Source organism: Lepus europaeus, chromosome 9 (assembly GCF_033115175.1).
Source record: "Lepus europaeus isolate LE1 chromosome 9, mLepTim1.pri, whole genome shotgun sequence".
NCBI lineage: Eukaryota > Metazoa > Chordata > Mammalia > Lagomorpha > Leporidae > Lepus > Lepus europaeus.
The window spans coordinates 71,075,847-71,100,875 of NC_084835.1; the positions used below are offsets into that span (position 1 = coordinate 71,075,847).

The 25,029-nt window shown below is 49.9% G+C and overlaps 1 protein-coding gene across 9 annotated transcripts in view; it reads right to left on the reverse strand.

Moving 5' to 3' along the window:
- Positions 1-2,062: 2,062 nt before the first annotated feature.
- Positions 2,063-25,029, reverse strand: part of TMEM241 (transmembrane protein 241) — a 125,473-nt gene continuing 102,506 nt past the window's right edge. For 2 of the 9 annotated variants that reach the window (XM_062201467.1, XM_062201463.1), the window contains 3 exons: positions 13,642-13,706; positions 7,629-7,785; positions 4,531-4,607 (listed from right to left, as the gene is read on the reverse strand). In XM_062201467.1, coding sequence (XP_062057451.1) covers positions 13,667-13,706 — 40 coding nt within the window. In that variant the 3' untranslated portion in view covers positions 4,531-4,607; positions 7,629-7,785; positions 13,642-13,666. Of the gene's footprint in view, positions 4,608-7,628; positions 7,786-10,050; positions 10,114-13,109; positions 13,427-13,641; positions 13,707-25,029 lie in introns of those variants that run through there. The other 7 variants (XM_062201466.1, XM_062201461.1, XM_062201468.1 and 4 more) reach the window with 6 other exon arrangements.

Consider the following 25,029-nt stretch of genomic DNA (forward strand, 5'->3'; position numbering starts at 1 on the left):
TTGAAAGTCCATAGCAACCAACTCACAGAGCCAGCCCATATCCAAAAGGATGAACCAGAAAATGCGCAAGGGCAGGAAGGCCACTGGGGTGGCAGTGAGTGTGGGGTCATCTTTGGATACAAGCCCCATGGCCTCCTTCTGGCTGGGCTCAAAGACAAGGTTTAAAGCCAGGGAGGCTGGCCGGGGTGGGTAGAAGACCAAGGAGCCTCACCCCTTTGACCGGCTTTCCCTGGAACAAGATTCCAAGGACCATCAAGTGAATCCATAGGAGGCCCGCCCACTTGAGCGTCCAGTAGATTCCATGTTCTATTTTGCTACTTTGTCCAGGGCGGCTGTTCAGTAGAGACACCATGACCTAGGCACCACTGAGGACGTGTGCTGTTCAGTGCCTGCAGTTTCATCAGATCCGGGACCATCTTCCTGCTTTGGGACCCACAGACTGGTGGAGAGGGTGGCCCCTCCTGGCACGGCCCCCAGGCTCCCTGGGCTGCCACTGTCCCTTCAACCTTCAAACCACTCAGCACCTGAGCAAGTCAGTCCCTGGGAATCAGCGCCTGAGAATTCACAACGGTGGCTGGTTGTTCTGGACACCTGGAATGATGGTGCAGGTGAGAGCGGTCTCACTCTCACGGGCTCCTGGCTGCTGCAGCCCTACCCGGGGAGGGTTTCCGACATGACCTTGGGGAGGCTGCTGGGAGGAACCGGGACACTCTGGGAAGGCAGCCGGGATGCAGGCAAAGGGCACAATGTGTCCTTCCAGAAGACAGTCACACGGGGACTCAGGGAAGTCAGGAATCCAGATCTTAGCATCTTCCGGAGAACGGACAACTCTTGTAATACACGGGGAGTTCCAAGTCTCCCACAGCACTCTCAAGTGAAAGAACGGGCTTTGGAAGATCCGGGGTTGAGATCCAGCTGGGCGGCCTTGCAAAAGTTATTCCATCTCCCGGAATGTCCTTGGTGACACGGAGGGAAGGTCACCTGTACTTCCGTGGGCGTGGAGCATGGCGAGTGCCTGGCACCACGCTTGGCATCCATTTAGCATCAGTCACCAACAGCCTCAGATATTCTGCCGGGTTGGTGACTCCAGCGGCTGCTGCTCCACTCCTGTCCCTGGCTGCCTCCCTGCACCAAGCAAGGGGCCTATGACGTCTGAAATTACATCTGTGCAATAAACCACATGGAAAAGGTAGAGGAGCAGGAGGAACTGATTTTGATAAGATATATTAATTTTATAGATAATATATATTTAAAATGTTATCATTGAGGGGCAGGCATTTGACCTAGTGGTTAGGACATCGGTTAAGACACTTGCTTCCCACATGGGAGCACCTGGGCGCGAGTCCCAGCTCTGGCTCCTAATTCCAGCTTCCTGCTAAAGCAGTGATGGCTCAAGTAATTGGGTTTCTGCCCCCCATGTGGGAGAGCAGATTGAGTTCTTGGCTCCTGACTTCAGCCTGGCCCAGCAGTCTTGGCCACACGTCTATCTGGGGAGTGAACTAGCAGATGGGAGCCCTCTGTCTGCATCTCTCTCTCAAGTAAAAGAAAGTATCGTTTCAACACATAATCAATACAGAAACAGTTATGAGACATTTTACAGTCTGTCTTTCTTTCGGAAAGGCAGAGAGACAGAGAGAGATCTTGCATCCACTGCTTTACTCCCTAAATGCCCACAATGACCAGAGCTGATCCAGGCCGAAGCCAGGAGTCAGGAACTCCATCTGGGTCTCCCATAAAGGTGGCAGAAGCCCATGCCCTGGAGTCATCATTTGCTGCCCTCCTGTATGCATTAGTAGAAAGCTGGATCACATACAGGACGCAGGCATCTCAAGTGGCTGCTTCGTCCCCTGTGACACATTTCAGTGCTCAAGTTGCTGTGGCTCATGGGAATGTGATTGACAGCCCAGGTCAAGCAGGGGCTTGCAGTCAAGTGACCTGGGGCCAGTAAGAGGAGCCTGGACCTTGCTCAAGCAAGACACAAGAACTCCCTCCCCAGGAACCCAACAACCTTTGCTGCAAAACTCCCCTGCCAGGGCTGAAGAGAAGAAAAAGGAAGACAAAGTACCAAGAAAATAAATGGTTTATTTTTCTTTACACCCATAGCACATTAGTAATAATACACAGTCATACAGAAACTTGCCCCAAATTGACAGAAGGCATATTATTTATTTGTGCAAATGAAGAAGCTGAAACATGCCAGCTTTGACCTGGGGTCCACAGGACATGAGTGTGGAAGGAGGGTGGGGTTACCTGGAGATTCCCTGCTGGGGGAGCTGAGACAGGAGAGGTTCAGACAGTGAGAGACCGGGGTACCCTGTGCTGTGCCCGTCCTGCAGCCCCCTGGCTCGCCCTGCATTCAGGGCTCAGTGTGTGCGCTTGCGCATAAGAGGTGGAGGTTGGAGCTTGCAGGAAAAGGCACAGAAACAGAAGGAGAAGGAAGAAAACCATCTCTCCTTTCAAAGAAAAGCTCGGTGACTTTAACAACGGGACCTGCAATGCTGGGAGAAACCCAAGCGACGACAAAAACGCCCTTGCTGGAGATTTTTTGGGAGATCTAAAACAGCTCAGCAGAGCTTTTTGAGGTCAGTGCTGCTGGAAACAGGACCAGGGCTTCACAAGTCCTGATGGTCACATGACAAACAGGGACCTGGACGGATGCCACTTTCTGTGAGTGGAAACTGGTCCTGCTGTGCGCGTCAGGGGGCAGCCAAAGAATAAGTAAACTTCTGAAGCCAGATTTTCTACTTAATCCTCAGTCCATGGAAAGTTAGGCAACCCGATGAAGCAAGTTGCAAACTATACAAAAGTGGACTTCAAAAAGATCGTGGAGGCCTGCGCCGTGGCTCACTAGGCTAATCCTCTGCCTGTGGCACCAGTACTCTGGGTTCTAGTGCCAGTCGGGGCGCCGGTTCTGTCCCGGTTGCCCCTCTTCCAGGCCAGCTCTCTGCTGTGGCCTGGGAAGGCAGTGGAGGATGGCCCAAGTGCTTGGGCCCTGCACCCGCATGGGAGACCAGGAAAAAGCACCTGGCTCCTGGCTTTGGATCGGTGCAGCGCACCAGCCGTAGCAGCCATTGGGGGATGAACCAACGGAAGGAAGACCTGTCTGTCTGTCTCTCTCTCTCTCTAACTCTGTCAAAAAAAAAAAAAAAAAAAAAAAAAGATCGTGGAAAAAGGAAATGAAACTTTAGTGCAAAAAAGTTTTGAAATCCATGCATGGCTCTGTTTTTTCATAATGTGCATTGTCCATGAACTTTGTGAAGACCCCACCTCTGTGCAGAGCTCACTCTGAATATCTTTACCTTGAATGACAAGCAGACACCACAGAATTACAATGAAATGAAACTAAGGTACTCAAATATAACAATCCATTCCTGTTTGTTTCCTTTTTGTTTTTCAACAAGTTGGGGGAAAACTTGCAGCAACAGGGCCCCTGCCTGAGCTGACTTCCTTCTTCCCAGGGCGTGGTGCTGGATGCTGAAGGGAAGCCAGGCCAAAGCCAGGAGCCGGGAACTCCATCCAGGTCTCCCACATGGGTGGCAGGGGCCCAAGTGCTTGGGCCACCTTGCGCACTGCTTTCCCAGGCCACTAGCAGGAAGCTGGATCAGAGGCAGAGCAGCTGGGACTCGAACCGGCACTCCAATGTGGGATGCCGGCACATCTAAAGGTGGTTTAACCTGCTGCGCCACAACACCAGCCCCCATCCAATTTTTAATCTGGCTTGAAATGTATGCTTCATTGTTCAATGATTTGAAACCTCCTCTCAGAGATCAGAGAATTAAATGATTAAACGTTTTAAGGAATATAAATATAGGTGTGCATGTGTGTGCGTGTGTATGCAGAGAGAAGTTAAATATTGTTTTTGTGACCTGTCCATGGAGGACACTCATCAGTGCTTATAAGCCTGTTCCCTCTGGTGATCATTTAGTACTAGCTTAACCAGGTGGGTGAAAAACAGTATGTGGAATGCAACACAACACACAAGTTTACAGAAACAAAGAGAAGTCTGGAAGCAGGAAATAAACAGCAACATCAACCACAAAAAGGCTGTCACTCGCTCGAGTCTGCAGCATCCTTGCTGGCTTCTTCTTTGGCTCACAGTCCCCCTGCCCAGCCTCCACGTGTGCCCAGGTTTGTCCAAGGGCAGCCCTCACGCGCCGTTTGCTCTATGCTCATGCATGAGTAGGTGTGGGCTCCAGGCAAGCCAGGGCTAGAGCAAGCAAAGGACGGCCCCAGACACAAAACAAAATGAGACAAAAAACACAAGAGAACACCCTGGGAGCAGTGGAGGGTGGTGAGTAGGCAGAGGCCTGCGGGTCAATCAGGGCAAGCGGAGCCATCACAGTGAAATCTTCACTGTCCAGTTTCTGCAGAACTGTGTGCTCCAACAGGAGACCCTGGAAGTTCTCCTTGCATGACCGATCACCACACTCAGCTCCGGCAGGGCACGCGGAGGTCACGGGCTCTCCTGGCCTGGTCTCACTGTCTCTGTGTTTTTTCCGCCACCCGCAGCAGGGGCTCCAGGACCCAGGCGTGCTGTCCGGCATCTCTAGGAACCCTTCCGCTCGGAGAAAACCAGCAGGGCCTCTCCAAGTGCGGCGAGCAGGAGGCTGCAAAGCACAGAAGAGGTCAGCCTGTGCACCCCGCGCACCCCTGCACCGCCTGCCTCCTGCTGGGGTGCGGCCCTTCCTCACCCCGAGCCCCTCACCTAAGGCAGACCCCAGCGACAGCAAGGGAGCCAAGTGGGCTTGGGGGGGGGGGGTGAGCGCTGAGACCTTCCCCCAGCGAAGCAGGTGGCATGTCCGCTCATCCTGGCCAGGTGGGGAAGACCGCTCTCTGGGGGACATACGATGGGGCTCCCCAAAGCTTGTGGAAGATGGAATTAATAGAGTGCACTTTCCATGGACTGTTAAGCTTTTTAATTATTTGAGAGGTAAAGAGACAGAGACACAGAGAGATGCATCTGCTGGCTCACTCCTCAAATGCTCCATGGCCAGGGCGGGGCAGGCCAAAGCTGGGAGCAGGGAACTCCACGCAGGTCTCCCATGTGGGTGGCAGGGACCCAAGTGCTTGGGCCATCACCACTGCCCCCCTCGGTGGGCATCTGCAGAACGTCGGTGTTGTGAGTGGAAGTGGGACTGGAACCCAGCTACTCAGATGTGGGACACGGACATCTTAACCACTAGGCCCAGCGCCCGGCCCTCCATGAACGGTTTCAGGCCTCTGGCACCGGGGAAAGGCTTCCCCCGGAGTCCTCCGCTGCCTTTGCAAGAGGTTGATGGATGAGAAATCACCCAGGGATCCAGAATCTCAGCATTACTAAGGTGACGGTCTCTGGATCTTTTTACTTCATTTAGACGAACACAATGTTTAATGGTAAAAACACAATGGGAGAATCCTGAATTCCCATCAGCACGGAAATAAATGTGGTCAGGGATTTGAAAATGAAAAAGTCGGCCGGCGCCGTGGCTCACCGGCACACCGGGTTCTAGTCCCGGTCGGGGCACCGGATTCTGTCCCAGTTGCCCCTCTTCCAGGCCAGCTCTCTGCTGTGGCCAGGGAGTGCAGTGGAGGATGGCCCAAGTGCTTGGGCCCTGCACCCCATGGGAGACCAGGATAAGCACCTGGCTCCTGCCATCAGATCGCGCGGTGCGCCGACCGCAGCGCGCCAGCCGCGGCGGCCGTTGGAGGGTGAACCAACGGCAAAGGAAGACCTTTCTCTCTGTCTCTCTCTCTCACTGTCCACTCTGCCTGTCAAAAATAAAAAAAAAAAAAAAAGAAAGAAAGAAAAATGAAAAAGTCGTGGCAGAACTGGAGACAGTGAGAAAAGGGAGAACTGAATGTCTTAATGTGCCTAAAATGGGACATGGCCAAAGGTCTCTCCAGGCTCCATTTGCAACTCAGTAGTGTGTGGAGCCCCATTCTTCTGGGGACCGGGCTGGGCCATCCCAAGGGGATGACGACGATGGTGATCAGAGAGAGAACTGGTATTCCACAGGGCCCGCCTGTTAGACACTTCTCTTCCCTTCCTCCCACCCACCACCCCGTCCCTCCTACACAGTCATACATGGCACCTCTGTGCTTCAAACACGTTTGTGTGCTGGATAGGTGACACCTGTGCAGCCTGATCCTGCTATATTCCCAGTGAAAAGTATCACCAAGGTGGGTGACTCTGACATTAGGGATAACTTGTACCCCTTTCTACTTTCAGTGTGTGAGAATATCAAAAACAATGTTCTTCAGAATCAGGCAGACCCAAGTTCAAGTTCAGGCTCAAGCATTCGTTGTGTGTTATTCAGCCTTCGTCTCCCTCTCTGTGCCACAGGGATGATCACGTTGAGCAGTGTCTGGGAGGCTTAGCGATACTTGTCCCTGAAGCAACCCACCCTGTGCTTGGCCAGTAATGGACAACCAATAAAATCTGACGATTTCCTAGCCAACTGCTCCTCTCCTGGGTGGCCCTAGGGGCTGGCCAGCTACCCACATGTGGCGTGAAGGCATCTGGCAAGGGGCAGGCTGTCCTGCTGTGCAAAGCCAGCCACCTGTCCACAGATGAGCAGCTTTGTCACCGCAGTCAGTGAGGCTCTCTGGGCACCCGATAGTGTGGAAGGCAGCAGTGGAGTTGGCCCTGGGAATGGACCGAGATGTGACCTCACACCCACACAGCCTCACACTGACCCAACAGCTGCTTCTTGTAACACCATTTGGAAGTCCAAGTCCTGCTCTCTGGACCAAGAGAGAATAAGAGCCTGGGACAATTCCCCAGTCAGGCTCTGGGCAAGACAAGGGTGATACTGGTCCAGGGGCCAGTCACTGAGAGGGAAGGGATGTCCCACCAACTAGCTAGCAACTGCGATGGAGGGGAGGGGGCTGAGCGAGATGCCCACTGAGTATTGTAAGCTCCAACTGAGAATGCACGTGCCCTTTCCTACCGAATTACATTACAAATCACAATAAATCAAGTGATTCTATTTAACTCACAATCATGTATCTGGCATTATTGTCTTCGTTATGACCCAAAGACATTTCTAAGGACTCTCCTAGGTCTGTAATCAGCACATAGAGCCTAGCTTTTGGGAGAAACGTGCTCCACATTCAGAAGGGTCACATTGCACAGCATGGCCCCTGCGTGAGGCTGGGACGAGGGCCTGCGTCTCGCTCATCCGTTTCACAACCCAGACGCTGGAGGCTCCGTGGCCTCCACTCTTTGGAGAAGAGAGGACTGTGAAGGGGAAGCCACTCTTCTTGCTGATGGCTCGCCTCTACAGATCGGGCTCTTCCTTTCAGGCAAAATGCTGTTCCCCGCAGTGTCCCTAACACAGTGGCGGGCTGCTCACGCCCCCAGGCAGGTGCAGTCATGGCCGTGGGACGGGCGGGGAGCTTGGAGCTCTGGGTTTCAGAGGCGTTGTGTCTGGGAGGGGAACAGGGGCTCAGCCATTTCACACACTTGCCACTAATCCTCCTTAATCAGCAGCAGGAAAGCCAGGGGAGGGGCTGGCCCTGGGCCACTTCTACTCCCACAGCCTTAGTTAGAACAATGCTGCAGTGAATAACCTTGCATTTCATCTCTTTGGCTGAGCGATTTTACTAAACACCAAAGCAGCTTAGTGAATGCCAAAATGCAAACAAACCTTGGTTCAGTTAAGAGCGCCAGGGAGGGGAGCTTTGATGGTGTTTTTAAACAGCAGGAGAGAAGCTGACACAGGGTCTGGGACTCCTAATGGCATTACAACCATTTAAGCCAGGGCTTGACTGAACTGTTGGCAAATCTCATAATCGCCGTCATTCCTGAAATGAACAAATTTCATGTAACGAAGGCATAAACAGACTGCAGAGTGCGCACGTCCAGAGACATCCATCACTCACTTCTCCTCTCTGGGTTTATTTTCAGTGCCTCTCCAGCCCTTCCTTTTCCTTGGGGGGGGGGGGCGGCCCAAAGGCCCTGGCTACATTTTATACTTGTTATTCTGGGTGTTCAGTGAATTCCTAGTGAACCCACAAGACCGAGGAGGGAGACCGGATCCTTGTCCTGGCTGCAGGCCCAACACCGGTGCGGCACCCAGCAACCGTTTGTTCAGTGAATGATGGAATCGTCACCCTTGTCTCCCCTTGCCCTGTCTTTGCTTTTTCTTTTCTTCTTCACCACAGCATTTTGCCCAGTATCCTTGTCCCCTGGAGCCTTGCGGATCGACAGCTCCTAATTTGACAGGTTATGATAAAATTTGAAAGGTAATGAACAGGCATTGAGAAGGCACTTCATGGATGGCATTTTGACGAAGAGATTTCAAAATGTCTAATTCAAGTGGAGCACTGATCAGTATTAAACACCATGACCCTACAGGCATTTTGGAGGTTCTTTCTGCACCCCTACATTTATTCTTCATCTACACAGGCTTGGGCAGTCTCCATAAAGTTCCCTAAAATCAGAGATAAGACTATCAAGGATGATACATGATCATTTTCTCAAGCCCTTGGCGCTGGTGAAGTTTGCCCTAGGGACATCAATCAATCTCAGGTTTGACGACCTGTGCTCAATGACAGGCTCAAGGGATGCAGGCAGAGGGATAAAGCTGACCCCGGAATCCTCAGTGCCTTTCTCTCCTGGCACCGACAGACTCTCCTAGTCCGTAAGAGGGGATTCTCAGAGGAGGCACCACGATGAATTCTGATACAGGAGTCTCACTCTTCTGTGTTGAATCTCCTTTGGTGAAATGTTTAAGTTCAGGGAATTATTATCAGGATGTACCATAAAACTCAGAGAATTTGAGAATGAGTAATTAAAGATTAACCCGGATGTTTAAATTCCTGGGCCTGAAACAGATTGTTTTAAAATGAAAAACAAGATTATTGACTGGATAAGAGCAGTTGCTTTTCACTAAAGACTAAAAAATTGACAACACCGGGTACTTAGGTTTCTAATTGTTCCTGGCTGCAGTACTGAGGAGGTTGGCCACTTGCTGTTTCATCAACAAGCGCTCAGGGTAGACCCAGAGACATAAAAGGGAAAGGATGGAAATGGGGTTCCCTCCTGGAGCTGCTCACAGCCTGGTGGACAGCAGAAACCCAACGTGGCAGGTGCTCACAGAGCGGACACAGGGCCCGCAGGAGGGCAACGCTGAGCACTTGATGTTTTCTGGTCTGATCTAAATCTCTAACTGGGAGATGAGCAAATGCCTTAGGATTTTGCTGACATTTCACACTGCATTTTCTCCACTCAGCCCCATGGACCATGAGCGCAGTGATTCCCAGTTGGGGTCGGTTTGCCTCCCAGGGGACATCTGGCCATGTCTGGAGATGTTTTTGTGTTGTGCCAGGGGCATCAGTGTGCAGTTAGACAGCCTACAAGACAAAAGACAACCCCCCAGAGCTAAGAAGTACCTGGCCCCCAGTACCAACAGCACTACCCAGTACAACTAAGCCGTGCCCCACCCCAGCAGTAGATAATTATGCATAGTGGACGCTGAGCCCCACACAGTAACCTCACTGCAGTCAGGGGCTGGATCTACCTTGCCCCCATAGCCTCAGAGCTCAGCCCCCCAACCTCGCAGAATAAATGAATGACTGCACAATCGAATGAATGTGAGGACATCGGCTGGAGCAGAGTCCTCCTGTCTGAGCCAGTCTCGGGGTGGTGGATCGTGCTGGGTTGGGGGCACCTGCCCACATGAAAGGGCAGCTTCTACCCATTCTAGCAACTGTCTCCACATGCGAGTGCAGGCCCAACATGAACAGCTGCTCCACATTTTCAAAAGAATCTGGAAATCTGGACTGGTACAAGGAAATCATCCAGTTGCAAAATGTCAATGACTAATTTAGAATTTGAAAAGCAAAACACAAGGAGCAATAACTGCACAGGCAAATACAGTGGGTCCAAACAAAACAGGCCTGCGCCCCCGCCCTTTGAGCCAACTGCTCGGTCCACACTGCCAGGCCACCGAAACTGGCCTGCTCCTGTCCAGGACCTGGCCACGCGGGGACACACCCAGTGCACAGACGACCAGCTCTGTACAGCAGAGAACATGTAAAGGACAGCCTGACACCCGTCTTCAGCTGGCTCACTTGGTGGCTGGAAAATTCTTTGGGGCTGAAAACACACCATCCTTAACCTCAAGAGTTCTAAAAAAAATCAGGAAATTCCAAAGTCAAGGTTCCTTTTGCAATAATCACACATGCTATTTCCTTGATTTGGGTACACACAGCCTTTCTTTCCATTTTGTCCAGGGTATGCCATCAAGTTAACAGGATGTGAAACAGCCTGGAGACATGGCCCCTCGTGGCCTGCCGCCTCGCTGACACTCTGACTTCTCACTCCCTTGCCAATGGACAACTGCCTTGTTCTTTTTTCTCACGCCCATTTCAACAACTGGGTTTCTCTGGTTCATTTTGAAATTCTGGTTGATGAAGCCTTGTTTATAAGAAAGAAAAATACTGTCAAGAATTTAGACTAATGCTGTGAAGGTTAAGGACTCAGAGACTCAGGGGAAAAGTCTCAAGAATATGAGGCTGCTTCAAAAAGTTCATGGAAAATGGAATCAAAAGGTCACTTTTGGCCGGCGCTGTGGCTCAATAGGCTAATCCTCCGCCTTGCGGCGCCAGCACATCGGATTCTAGTCCAGGTCGGGGCACTGATCCTGTCCCGGTAGCCCCTCTTCCAGGCCAGCTCTCTGCTGTGGCCAGGGAGTGCAGTGGAGGATGGCCCAAGTGCTTGGGCCCTGCACCCCATGGGAGACCAGGAGAAGCACCTGGCTCCTGCCATCGGATCAGCGTGCCTACCGCGGCGGCCATTGGAGGGTGAACCAACGGCAAAAAGGAAGACCTTTCTCTCTGTCTCTCTCTCACTATCCACTCTGCCTGTCAAAAAAAAAAAAAAAGTCACTTTTGGTACAAAATGATTTTTGAAATCCATGCATATTTAAGTTCTTAGTGTACGCCAAATTGATCCTGGTAGGTTGTGGGGATTCAGAGCCACAGAGACTTTGGTTTGAATCCTAATACTTAGAGAATCTTGGGAAAATCACTTAAATGTCAGTATCTTCATCTGTGAAATGTGGGATAAAGGGGCCGGCACTGCGGTGCAGTGGGTTAAAGCCCTAGCCTACAGCACCAGTGTCCCATATGGGTGCTGATTCGAGTCCTGGCTGCATTGCTTCTGATCCAGCTCTCTGCTAATGCGCCTGGGAAAGCAATGGAGGGTGGCCCAAGTGCTTGGGCCCCTGTACCCATGTGGGAGACCAGGAAGCAGCTCCTGGCTCTCGGTTTCAGATTGGTTCAGCTCCGGCCATTGTGGCCACTTGGTGAGTGAACCAGTGGATGGAAGACCTCCCTCTCTCTCTCTCTCTCTCTCTCTCTCTATTCCTCCTTCCTTTTGTAACTCTTTCAAATAAATAAACCTTTTAAAAAGATGTGAGATAACTTGGAGGGTTATTATAAAAGTAAATGAGACATTTACATAAAAATGTCTGAAGCTTAGCAGCTGCTCAATAAATTGATTAATGCTGTGGCTTAGCCAGTAGGGCTGCTGCCTGAAGTGTCAACATCCCATAGGGGCACCAGTTTGAGTCCCAGCTGCCCCACTTCTGATCCAGCTCTCTGCTTTGGCCTCGGAAAGCTGTAGAAGATGGCCCAAGTGCTTGGGCCCCTGCACCCATGTGGGAGACCTGGAAAAAGTTCCTGGATCCTGGCTTCAGATCAGCACAGCTCCAGCCATTGAGGACATTTGGGGGATGAATCAGTGGATGGAAGATCTCTGTTTCTTCCTTCCTTCCTTCCTTCCTTCTTTCTCTCTCTCTCTCTCTCTTTCAAATAAATAAATCTTTAGGGGAAAAAAAAGAAGATACTTATTTTCTAGAAACATGAGCAAAGCTAAGCGACAATATGCCTTTTCTTTCTCCATAGTACTAGAAAGAAATGTGAAAAGTTCTCCCAGCCCTTGTCTGCATTTCACTGTAGTCATTGGGCTCGAAGCCCAGCGGCAGCCTGAACCCAGCATGGAAACAAGCATCGTCTCGCAGTGGCCCCGGGCTTGCTCTTCTCCTCAGAAGAAAGGAGAACAGCAAACAGCAACAACAAACATGCACTATTCTGCACGTGCTGTCAGGCAGTGCCCGCGTTCACAGGGGAGGCGAGCCACGTGGCGCCAGCCCACAGCCTGGAAGCCAGATGAAGACTCACCAAGCACTAAGCTATTCACGAGGGATAAAAAGTGCACCTTGCTTGGCACGCATCACTGAGTGTGGCTTCATCTGAAAGACCCTGCCATGGCTGGGATCCCCAAATCTGATCCTGCCCTAGAACAAACAGAGTTACCTTGCTTGCAACACACCTCCCTGATCAAACATTGCATTGTTCTCATGGATCAGCTAAGCTGGGGCTGCTTCTGCCAAGAGGTGACTGATGGAACAGAGGCCGAGAGTCCTGTACTTCCTTCCTGCTGTGTTTCTGTGTTGTTTTATGCCTCATACCAACAGCATGTACTCCTATTACTCTATTTAAAAATACCTAACCATATAGATGCTGAGCTACAGCACACCCACCGATGAGAGCAGCCACGAGCCGAGCAGTTTTACCAGGTTACTCTCCATGACCTCCACCTCCCCTGCAGACAACAATCAAAACCCTTGGTGACCGTCACATCCTTGGTCTGCAGGTCAGTAATCTGGAATACAGATTTGTCACTTGGTCAGCTCTCCGATGGGCAGAGCCTTGTGCAGTGTTTGGAGGTGACACCCACGTGATGGCTTCATTTCATTCCTAGTGTAAATACATACAGGGTGTAGATATATATGTGTGCAGTTATGAGTACAGCTGGCCTGTGTGTGTGTATATATATACATATATATGTGTGTGTATATATGTGTGTGTATGTGTGTGTATATACATGGTGTATATACATATGTATGTGTGTATATATGTGTGCGTATATATATATGTGTGTATATGTGTGCACATCACATATATATGAGTATAGCTGGTCATACACATATAATGGTAGATTTCACCTCCATGGATTCAATTATGTGCCGATTGACAAAAATCCAGAAAAAATACAATTGCACCTGCACTGAACACATACAGTTTCTTTTTTCTTGTCATTATTCCCTAAACAACACAGTACAGCACCCACTTACATAGTGCTACATCGCATTAGGTATTGTGAGTAATCTAGAGATGGTTTACAGCATGCAGGAGGACGGGCATGGGTTATTTGCAAATACTACACTTCTTATACAAGAGGTTTAAGCATCCTCAGATTTTGGTATCTGCAGGGAGCCCTGAATCACTCCCCTTTGGATATCAAAAGATAGATAGAGACGACAGTTCAGGGAAGGGGGAGGTGTCAGCAACAACGGAAAGGTGCACTGAGACGTTTCTTGGTCTGGTTACGGTGGGCATGGAAGGTTCCATGGGTGACAAGTCACCCAGCTGTAGGCTGATGACACATGTACTCTTCAGAATGCAGATTTACATGTCAACAAGCAAGTTTCTTATTTAAAACATAAAGATGGCTTCACTAACATGGAATTTGGTTCCGGATGGAGACAGCACCCTACACAAACCCTTTCCTCACTGTTTGAGCGCAAAGCTAGTATTCTGATGACCCCCAACCCCAGATTTGCTTCTCTTCCCTCTGTGCAAAAGACTTACCACCCCACAGTCGCCCTGGTCAGCTTCATGTCAAACAGCAAGAGGGACAGAGCAGCTGTGACCACCTGCAGAGAGAATGGCAACAGGTCATCAGGGCGGCAGGACTCGCAATTTCCTGCGTCATTTCTTCCTGGCTCGGATCCAACAGCAGCATCTCCCTGCGCGCTGTCCTTTTCCCCACGTTACAGTCCCTTGTATTTAGTGCTGTCTGTGAACAAAGCCTTTGGTGTGGAAAATGCTACTGTCTCGTCTGTTTTGAAGGCAGCACTCGTCAAAGAATCATTTCACTTCCAAACTCATCAAAAGGCGAGGCGCACAGCCAACATTGCCTTCATCTCTCTCCAGGGAACAGGTATATTAAGAACACTCATTTCCATCTTAACTCCGCAGGGCAGAATTCATCTCCAAGGTCAGGGTGCTCATTAACCTATCCCCGGTGCCTCCAGACACTGTCTTAAGCACCTCTCCTAATGCCCTCATCTTTCTAGGCCATAACATACATCCTAAGACACCACATGCTTCCTGGGCAAGGGAACAATTAAATCATGAGTTACTTATTTGAATACCTAGAAGCCAAAAGAGAGAGAAGAGGTTACCCCTACATGAGTTGGCTATTCCAGAAGTCTCCCATGAATGGCTGCCACAGGACTCTGACTTGACAGGTGCATGTGAGCAGCTGGCACTAAGCATGTGTGTGGACCAATGGCCCAATTTTGTCCACACTGGAAACACCCACTCCAGATGTGGGGCAGGCATCTGGCAGAGTCCTTAGATGCTTACAATGCCAGCATCCCACATGGGAGTGCCTCGGTTGGAGTCCCTGCTCTGCTCTGGATTCTAGTTTCTTGCTAATGCGCACGCTGGGAGGCAGGGGTGATGGCTCAAGTACTTGGGTCTCTGCCACCCACATGAGAGACCTGGATTGAGTTCCCAGCTCCTGGCTTAATCTAGCCAAGTTCCAGCTGTTGCAAGTGTTTTGGGGGAGTGAAGCAGCAGGTAGAAGATCTCCGTTTGTCTCTGTGTCTGTCTGATCCTTCTCTGGCTCTCTGTCTTTCAAATAAATAATAGGGAAGATGTTCTGTGTTTCCAGAGTTCTGCATCCTGCAGGTCAAAGCAGCCCCTATGAGGAAGGTGACCCGAAGGCTATGCTTCCTCGGACTCTGGAGATGATAGCGACTCCAGCTGTGGCTCCTCAAATATCAGCTGACAGCTCACCTAAGGGCCCTACCTGGGGGACCTCTCCGCACCTCCTGGCTGGGCACACAGCAACAAGCCAGTGTCAGGAGGACAGTGTGCGTGACGTCCTCACTCATTTGCCATCCTTCATCTCACGTCAAGAGAGGAGTCTGGAACCACCAATCCAGAACCTTCAGTGTCTAAACCTTGTGAGATTTGGGGGCCTTTGTAATTCGCCCACTTGGGGTCCCTTTCTAATTCCCCTGCTTCACTGACCTGCAGCAAAAGCCTTGATTACAAAACAAACAAAGAAAAAAAAACCCACGGTCTTCAGAGGCAAGAACAATGGAGAAACCAGAGAGATGAAAAGAAACTTCTCAAAGGGACCAACGGTGAGTTTTTCCTTAAAGACCATGATGAATGACAGCTGTCTGTCTCTCCGCTTTCTAACTGAACATTTAATTTAGCACTTCTACATCTATGATCACAAATGAAGTAGACCTAAAATCTAATCCCCTTGCACCGCAGATGTCTGGTTTTGGAAGCAGTGAGTCAGCTCATCAGCTTTCCCATTGTTTTTCTGTAAAGCACAAAGCCAACCCTGACTGCAGAAGTTAACCCTGACTTGTAGGCCCCTGGACCCGGAGCTTCTAGCTAGGGGTGGCCTTTAACTCTCATTGTCCTCACCCAATTTCTGGCTCCTGGCTTTGTCCTGTCCAGGCCCTGGCTGTGTGGCCTTTTGAAGAGTGAACCCGCATATAGGCAATCTGTCTCTGTCTCTCTCTCTCTAACTTTGCCGTTCAAATAAATTTTTAAAAGTCTTTCAAAAAAGGAGGATAAAGTAAGAAAAGAAAGGTCACTTGTGATTCTGTTGTATCTTGGAGATGTATGTGTAGAAGCACAACTTTTAAAAGAATTGGGGCAGACACTGTGGTGTAGTAGGTTAAGCCTCCACCTTCATTTAATAAGCAGTGGTGCTGGGAATGTCTTGAGGGTGACATTTGTTGACACCAGGGGCTTCCTGATGGTGAGACCTAGGACACAGGGCCCTCAGTACTGGCACTGAAGTTGGCACCATGGAAGCAGCCTTGGCCCCCTGGCTTCCTTCTCACTGCACCCGACCACCCAAGGCCACCCAGCCCACAGAACAGGACCTTGGTTTGGCTCTGACTCTTCAGCTGCCTGGTCTCCCTCTCAGTGCTCCACACTTGGCCATGATGGCCAACCTGGTGGAGGGGACTATGGAGCCTTGATCCTGGTCCCAGAGTGCTAGGACTGAGCTTCCAGAAGGTCACTCCATTTGAGTACCAACCACAACCTGGATTTCTGACCCCGTGTCCCACCTGCCACTTTCACAGCTGACATTAACGACGGATAGTTTCTGACACAGTGGTTCAACTTCAACTTTTCCGACTTTACGATGGTGCAAAAGTGACACATATTCCATAGAAAGCATACTCAGAATTTTGAATTTTGCTTTTTTCCTGGGCTTGCGATAGGCAGTCTGATGCTTTCTTGTGATGTTGGCCAGAGGCAGCTCCCATTCAGAAACTAATGACCCTGTCACTGTAGCAACTCAAGCATCCAGTGGTTAATTCTAGCTCAATGCTCCAAACACACTCTGGGCCCAGGGCACTGCCAGCTGTGTATGTTAACCGTGACGACCTACATAAGCATTATTTCTTACTTTCAGTCCTGTATTTAATAAATTACATGAGCTATTCAGCACTTTATTAGAAAATAGGCTTTGTGTGAGATGATTTTGCCCAACTGCAGGCTACTGTAAGTGTCATGAGCATGTTTAAGGTAGGTGAGGCTAAGCTAGGCTGTTCAGTAGGTCAGGAGTATTACATGCATTTTCAAATTACGATACTTCTGATAGGTTTATCAGGCCAGAGCCCCACTGTAGGTCAAGGAACATCTGGAGTATGCCCTGATGCAGCAGAAGTGGCCATCCAGCGGCACGTCCACAGCCGCTGAGAACAGACACACCTGGGTGGGAGAGGCTCCCAGACCCTAGCCGTCTCCCCTCTCCTGGCCCTGGGTTTCTGAAAGAGAGCCAAGGACCTCACACTCCATGGCTTCCAGGGTGATGCCACTTGCCCCACTGTTGACTGATCAGTGGATGGGTCTCCTGCTGTCCAGCAATGCCTCCATCTGGGCAGTGGGAATCAACTCCAGTGCTTCTCACTCCAAGCTCCAAGCATTCCAGGGCTGAGTCAGGTCCCAGGCATAAAGGACCCTACTGCAAATAGCGTCCAAGGGCCACTAAGTGCTCCAGTTCCTTCCATGTCTCCAGCCACCTTTGCTGCAGCAACATTGCCCCAGGCACCAAAGTCTCTCTAAGAAAGTACATTTTAGCCGGTGGCACGGCTCAATAGGCTAATCCTTCACCTGTGGTGCCGGCACACCAGGTTCTAGTCCCGGTCGGGGCACCGGATTCTGTCCCGGTTGCCCCTCTTCCAGTCCAGCTCTCTGCTATGGCCCAGGAGTACAGTAGAGGATGGCCCAAGTCCTTGGGCCCTGCACCTGCATGGGAGACCAGGAGAAGCACCTGGCTCTTGGCTTCAGATTAGCATGGTGCCATTGGAGGGTGAACCAACGGTAAAGGAAGACCTTCCTCTCTGTCTGTCTGTCTCTCTCTCTCTCACTGTCCACTCTGTCTGTCAAAAAAAAAAAAAAAAAAAGTACATTTTACCCTACAAAAGGTCAATAAAGACATAAACATTGGGGAAAAATCTCTAAAATAGCTCAAATCTGCCCATGAAAAAGACTTCAAGTAACTCTTGGAATCTGCCACTCAAGAAAACATAAGTAATAGCTATCACTATCCATTGTTGTTCTTGCTTTTACAAAGCATTTTAAAAGCACGGATTTTCTTTTCCCAAAGAAGAAAGGGTCCTGTCATCTGAGGAATGTCTCCTTCCACACACAGACCCGAATAACAAACCCCAGGCCCTGCTGCAGGCCCAGGGAGCCAACAACAGCAGACCTCAATGCAGTGTGCAGGCCGCAGGGCTTTTGAACTCCCTGGCTTTGTCAACAGATGTCGTAACCTCTGCGTTATTTAAACAGATTTTGGTATTTAAAGCAGAACAGGTTTGTTTTTTAAACATTCATTTCAATCCGAAGACAAATTTTCTGTTCAAGGGAGGGCTGTTAGTGGGAACTTGCCAGATAGGCAGCTATTTGGGGGAGAATCAGAGATGCAGGCTTATTGTTTTGTTGTTTTTTCAACGCACGTGACTCTTAAGAAAAACATGATGTCCTCAAGGCCCTCTGTCGCCTGCTCCTTCAGTCCCAGTTATAGCCATGTGCCTCTGTCTTTAATAGTAATAATAGTAATAATAATAATAATAATAATAATTTATTTGAAAGGAAGAGGTACAAAGAGAGAGGGAGAGACAGAGAGGCAAATATCTTCCATCCTCTGGTGTACTCGCCAGATGGCTGCACGGCCAGAGTGGAGACAGGAATGCCATCTGGAGTCTCCCACATGGGTGGCAGGGGCCCAAGCACTTGGGGGCCATTTTCTGCTGCTTTCCCAGGCAGTCTGGCAGGAGCTGGACCAGAAGTGGGGCAGCCAGGACTCAAACCGACGCCCAGAAAGCATGCTGGTGTCATAGCACCGCCCCACACCTCCTTCTTAAACTGGTCATGGTTCTTCATTCACAGTTCCAGACCATCCTCCTGCCTTGCTCAGAAGTTCTCTTTGCCTGAAATGATTCCGCAGGCCTGCCCATACAACCCCAGCATTCCAAAATCCATCTCCAGAAAACTTTTCCTGAACCTGACTCCACCCATCCCTGATTACAGCAGGCACTAATCTTGGGGCTTCCACAACCCCTTGCCCCTGCACAAGACTCAACTGGATTGTGATGTGTGCTGTCAGCTCTGTATGTTCAGGGACTAGCTAGCAACATGTGTGATAAGTGCCCGGTACATTTTTCCATAACTGCGCCAGATTATGGGAGCTGGTGATAGAAACCCCTAAGCTCACAACACTATTTTTTAAAATCCTTTTTTATATATGAGTGACAACTGGAACCAAGGACTTGACAGCCATTGGAACACTCTCTCTGCCTCGTGCCATGGACCAATCACCTCTCTGGGGGCCTAGAAGGAACTCCACACAGAAAGGAGGAAACACTGGGACTCTCTGGTTCGAGGGCCAAGGATGCCAGGGAAGGTTCTGACTGGCTCTTGGGCCAAATGACCGTGGCCTGGGAGGCAGAGTAACACAGGAAAACGGAAGCTCACTTTTGAATATCATGGTTGGAATAGAGGAAGGAGCATTTCCCTGAAGGAAGGTGTGGAAAGGGCTGGGAGACTGGACAACAGACCAGGCAAGGCATGGTCACAGTCAAGAGCATCAGCATCTCCAGGGGGCTTACAGGAAGCACAAGCTCTCGGGCCCCAGTCCAGGCTCCCAAACAGTATGTACATTGGAACAAGCCCCATGTGGTACGCATGACCATGAAAACGTGACAACTCCGGCCTGGCACTGTGGCACAGTGGGGTAAGCCACCATCCCAGCTGCTCCACTTCCAATCCAACTCCCTGTTAATGTACCTGGGAGAGCAGTATAAGATGAACCAAGTGCTTGGGCCGCTGCCAGCCACGTGGGAGACCCCGACGAAGCTGCTGGCTCCTGGCTTCTGGCTGGCCCAGCCTCAGCCATTGCAGCTATTCAGCAAGTAAACCAGCAGATGGAAGATGTGTGTGTGTGTGTGTGTGTCTTTCCCTCTCTCACTCAGTAACTTTCAATAAATTTATTTTTAAAAATGTGGTGCCTCTGTTCTGCACCCTCCAACTCCAGCAACAAGGCTCAAGGCGTCCTTTCTCTAGCCGGCATGGGAGGTTCTGCACTGCCACGTCTCCAGGGATGGCCGGGCCCCAGCCCACTCACACAGGCCACAGAACCAGGGGTGCAGGGTGTGCCTCGGCCGGTCTTGGGTCTATCTGTGTTGCAGATTTACATGGCAATGCTTCCACCTTGGCCTTCTTTTTAAGCTAATGAATAAGTTAACATAAAAATTAAAATCTGAGAGAAGGCTCGTTTTCTCTTAGGCCCCAAGGAACTAGTCAGTTCGCCAGATAGAAACCACAGGGAAGGCTGAGAACTCGCTTGGCATTTTGAAAAAACTTCACTTTTAATAGCCATCCTACGATTTATTACCATGATCATAGTAATTATTAATGAGAAACAACTCATGCTGACCTCCAGACATGGTTATTAATAGTATTTGGTCTCACCTCATTAAAATACATGAACCATTAATTTTGCCAGGTATCAGAAGAACATTTGTAAGGAGCACAATGGGACTGAAAACACAGATTTGTGTGTGTGTGTGGGGGGGGGGGTAGTTGATTTATGTGAAGGAAGAATACATTTTAAACCGAGAGAAACCTTAGGTGACTTTTCACAAACACCTACATTTCACAGAAGAAGAAATAAAAGAGAACAAAATTAGAACAAAAATTGACAAAAATATGTAGCTCATGGAAACTAATTGAAGCATGTAACCAAAACGTAACAGGGCCTCAGCATGTCCCCAGCATCGGCTCTGCCTTGGCACATAAGTGATCTCCCGTGGTCCCCACAACATTCCCGCACAGGACCGTGCTCAGCCCCACTTTATGTATGTATTTTACTTGAAAAGCAAAGAGACAAAGACAGAAACAGACAGAGGTCTTCCATCTGCTGATTCATTCCTCACATGCCCTCAGCAGCTGGGGACAGGGCCAGGCTGAAGCGAGGAGCCCAGATGTCCACCTGGGTCTCCCCTGTGGGTGGCAGGGACCCGAGCCGTTGAAGCATCACTGCTGTCTCCCCAGGGTGTGCATCAGCAGGACGCACTCCAATAGGGCACGCGGGCACCTCAAGCAGAATCTTAAGTGCTGTACCAGATGCCTTCCTGCAGCCCCACTTTACAGATGTAGAAACTGAGGCTCACAGAGAACAAGCATCGTGCTCAGAGCACACAGTTACAAGGGAAGGGTCGGAACTAAAACCCAGGTCTCATGACTCCTGTGCCAAGCTTCCTTTTCTGATACTTAGCTGACCCTCGGCAGCAGCCTTGCTTAACCCTCGAGATGTCAACTTGATTCAGTAGCTCTCAACCCTGGCTGCACAACCAAAGTCTTGTGAGAAGTTAAAAACAACTCTAGTACTCTGTTCCATGTCCATCCAACTGGAATTTCTTAGGATCAAGTCAAGGTATTAGCATTTTTAAAAAATCTTGTAATTCTCATATAAAGGTTGAACCCCTAATTACTGATATATTAGCAGTTTGAATAAAAGTATCATAGAAATGCCAAACTACCCAGAACCACTTCATAACATTGATAAAACAGGCCGATCCTGGTAAAACAAGACATCACTCTATCCCCATCATCATGGTGAGTATCATTTACTGCACTGTTTTACATCCCCTTCTCATTCTTGTCATTATCTTTTAAATTATAGCAATTCTGGGATGTATGAAATAGTGCCTTGGGGCTGGCACTGTGGCACAGTGGGTTAACGCCCTGGCTTGAAGTGCCAGCATCCCATATGGGCGCCAGTTAGAGACCCAGATGCTCTACTTCCAACACAGCTCTCTGCTATGGCCTGGGAAAGAAGCTGAAGATGGCCTAAGGCCTTGGGCCCCTGCACCCACGTGGGAGACCCAGAAGAAGCTCCTGGCTCCTGGCTTCGGATCGGCACAACTCTGGCCGTTGCGGCCAATTGGGGAGTGAACCATTGAATGGAAGACCTCCCTCTCTCTCTCTCTGCGTCTCTTCTCTCTCTGTGTAACTCTGACTTTCAAATAAATAAATAAATCTTAAAAAAAAAAAAAAAGACATGGTGCCTCATTATGGTTTGGGCTAGCATTTCCCTGATGACTAATGATGTTGAGTATCTTTTCATGGGATTATTGGCCTTTTTTTTTTCATGTTTTTCATTTTTTAAATTTCTTTATTTGAAAGGCAGTGAGAGAGAGAGAGAGAGAGAGAGAGAGAATATCTTCCAACTGTTGGTTCACTCCCCAGATGATGGCAATGGCCGGAGCTGGGCCAGACTAAAGCCAGCAGCCTGGAGCTTCTTCCAGGTCTCCCACTTGGGTGCTGGGACTCGGGCACTTGGGCCTTTCTCTGCTGCTTTCCCAGGCCTTTCAGGGAGCTAGATCAGAATGCTGGCATGGCAGATGGCAGCTTAGCCCACTATGCCACAGCACCAACCCCTGTTTACCTTACCTTTTTCTAGCCACTGAACCTTCCTCCCCTTTATGCAGTCCCTCAGCAGTGACCCTCCTAGACTTGTATTTAACAGCTCTGTGGTCCCTGTATCCTCAAAGCAGAGGGGCCAGCATCATAGCATACAGGGTAAAGTGCCACTTGCAGTGTGGCAGTGCTGGCTAGTGTCCCGGCTGCTCCACTTCCAGTCCAGCTCCCTGCTAACGGCCTGGGAAAAGCAGTGGAAGATGGCGTAAGTACTTGGGCATCTGCTACCCACTTAAGACCTGAAGGAAGCTCCTGGCTCCTGATTTTGGACTGACCCAGCCCTGGCTGTTGTGGCCATCTGGGGAGTAAACCAGTGGATGGAAGATCTCTCTTCTGTCTCCCCCTCTCTAACTCTGACTTTCAAATAAATAAATGAATCTTAAAAACAAACAAACCAGAACCAACCCAACCCTAGGTTCTATGGCCACCTCTAGGAGGCACGGCTTCCTTTCTATTCTCCTCTCTCAACCTCAACACATGGAGACAGAGAGACACAGAGCCTGACACTTTCTCACAATGTCTGACAGTAGGAAACATGGGGCTCCTTTGATGAAAATCTCTTTGTGGCTTCCAACTGCTCTGTCCTGCAGCCCAGTAGTGCCCAAAGGAGCGTCCGCTGGAAGAAAGGAGCCCTACACACGCCACCAGGGGCTGGGCTCTTGGACCGAGTCTCATCACACTCCAGTTTATGTGGCCACAGAGTGACAGCTCTGTGGAAATGCACAAAGCTCACACAAGAGTCAACCCACCGGCCCCTTGAGTGCTGGCCACACACCACAAAGACCTTCCAGCTCTCACCATAGAACCCTCAGCTGTCACTGCACCATGTCAACGGGCCACCTGGGAACTCATCTGCTATGGACTGAGTTGTGTCCTCCCCAGAGCCACCCATTGAGGCCCTGGCCCCCAGGGTGCTGATGTGGCAGAGGCCTCTGTCTTTTAGTTACATTTGTTTCCAAGTGACATGATTAAGGCTGAGGCAGAGGCCTGCCCAAGGCCAGAAGAAGAAAAGGGAGGAACCCGTCCTGGGAATGAAATGCAGTTGCTATCTGCTTGGGTTCCTGCTTGTTAGCACAGAGGGATGCTGTTAACCCATGCCAGAAGAACACAGCTCAGTATGTGTAGGGGGAAAAATCATCAATAACTATGTACCCATGTGCAGTATTGCATCAATTCCTGTGGCCGCCATGTAACATTAGAGTATCCAATCAAATGTATGCATGTAGCTAAATGAGGGCAACAAAGAAGCTAAACCCATATATGACAAAATACCCCTATTTGTTCCTGGCTCAGGCTTTTGGATAAAAAAAAAAAAAAATCCCACCTTTGCCTTATGCCAGCATAAATAATAAAAGACTACTTTTAAAGTTTTAAAGTTTAAAAGTTTAAAAACTTCCTGTTAAAAGGCCTTGGTGTCTTGTCTGTACAAAAATCCGCTACAGTGGTACATGGAGATGGGCCCCTGGTCAGGGGTAGCTGGCATTAAACAAGTCGCAAGTGTGGGGCCATCATGATGGGATTTGGGGCCACATGAGAAGGCAGCAGAGCTCCTCCCCATCCTGCCCCCACATGCACAGAGACTAGGTCATTTCTGAGCCCTCAGTGGGAAGGCAGCCACCCACGATCCAAGGAGAAAGAACTCACAAGATACCGGCCCTGCTGGCGCCGTGGCCTTGGACAGCCCAGTCTCCAGAGCTGTTAGGGAACACACTTCTGTCACTGACACCTCCCAGTCTATGGTATTTGTCCATGGCACTCGAGCTAAGACACCCTTCTTTGCTCTTTCAAGAGTGTAAAACACAAAATTTAACAGAAAAAAAAAATGACCAGAGATTTCAGAAGACACCGTTGCTGCCATTAGACGTGAAAAAGAGAAAGGGCTTTGCACTTTGCTAGGATGAAGCTGGGGCCAAGCTCCATCCACTGAGCACACCCTGGGTTGGCCAACTCTGGGTGTTCCGAAGTAGATCATCTCCACATCCTACAATAAGGGCTAAGTTACAGGCACGCTGCTGTCGTCACGGGTACAAGCCCCACACAGAAGTGACTGACGCCTGTCCTGAGTCTGAAGGACAAGTGAGAACTACCAGGTAAGGAAGGCGGGAAGGGCATCCGAGATGGAAGCATCGGCAGGACCAAGCTGAGCAACACCTGTGCCACTGGGCCTTAACTGAAACGCCAAGCGTGCGGCAGAGTGATGACTGGCAGAGCCAAAGGAAAGCTGAAGAGGGTGAAAAAGACCATAGCTAGGAACCCCCTTTTTCCTATCAATGGATTTGTTTTCAAGATCTATTCTATTTACTTGAAAGGCAGAGTGACAAAGAGAGACAGAAAGATCTTCCACCCACTGGTTCACTCCCCAAATGACTGTAACAGCCAGGGTTGGGCCAGCTGAAGTCAGGAGCCAGGAACTCCATTGGGTCTCCCAGGTGAGTAGCAGGGGCCCAAGTACTTAGGTTATCTGCTGCCTTCCCAGGAGCATTAGCAGGGAGCTGGATTAGAAGAGGTGTAGCAGGGACTCAAACAGGGATGCCAGCTTTGCAAACCCCAGTTGAACCTGCTGGGCCATGACATGGGTTCCCCTAATACGATATTTTTTAAATCCCGTGGAGAATCTCATTCACATTAAGAAGACGGATAGCTGGTCCTGGACAACTGAGAATGTAGTTCTATCAGCACACCAGTGGTCATCCTGAACTGAACTGCAAAAGTTTCTCCCCATCTCCTGCACTGAGCCAGCAGCCAGCCCAGAGGCCTGGGCACCCCCGCTGGGAAACAACTTTGTGGAGTGAACATCAGCGGGCTAATCTCCCTCTCAATTTTAGGTCCCTCCTCTATAAAAGAAAGGGGCAGGGTGGGTGTTTGATGGGACACCCACATCCCATTTCAAAGCGCCTCAGTTTGTATCCCAGCCCTTCTCTCAAATCCAGCTTCCTAAGGCAGCAG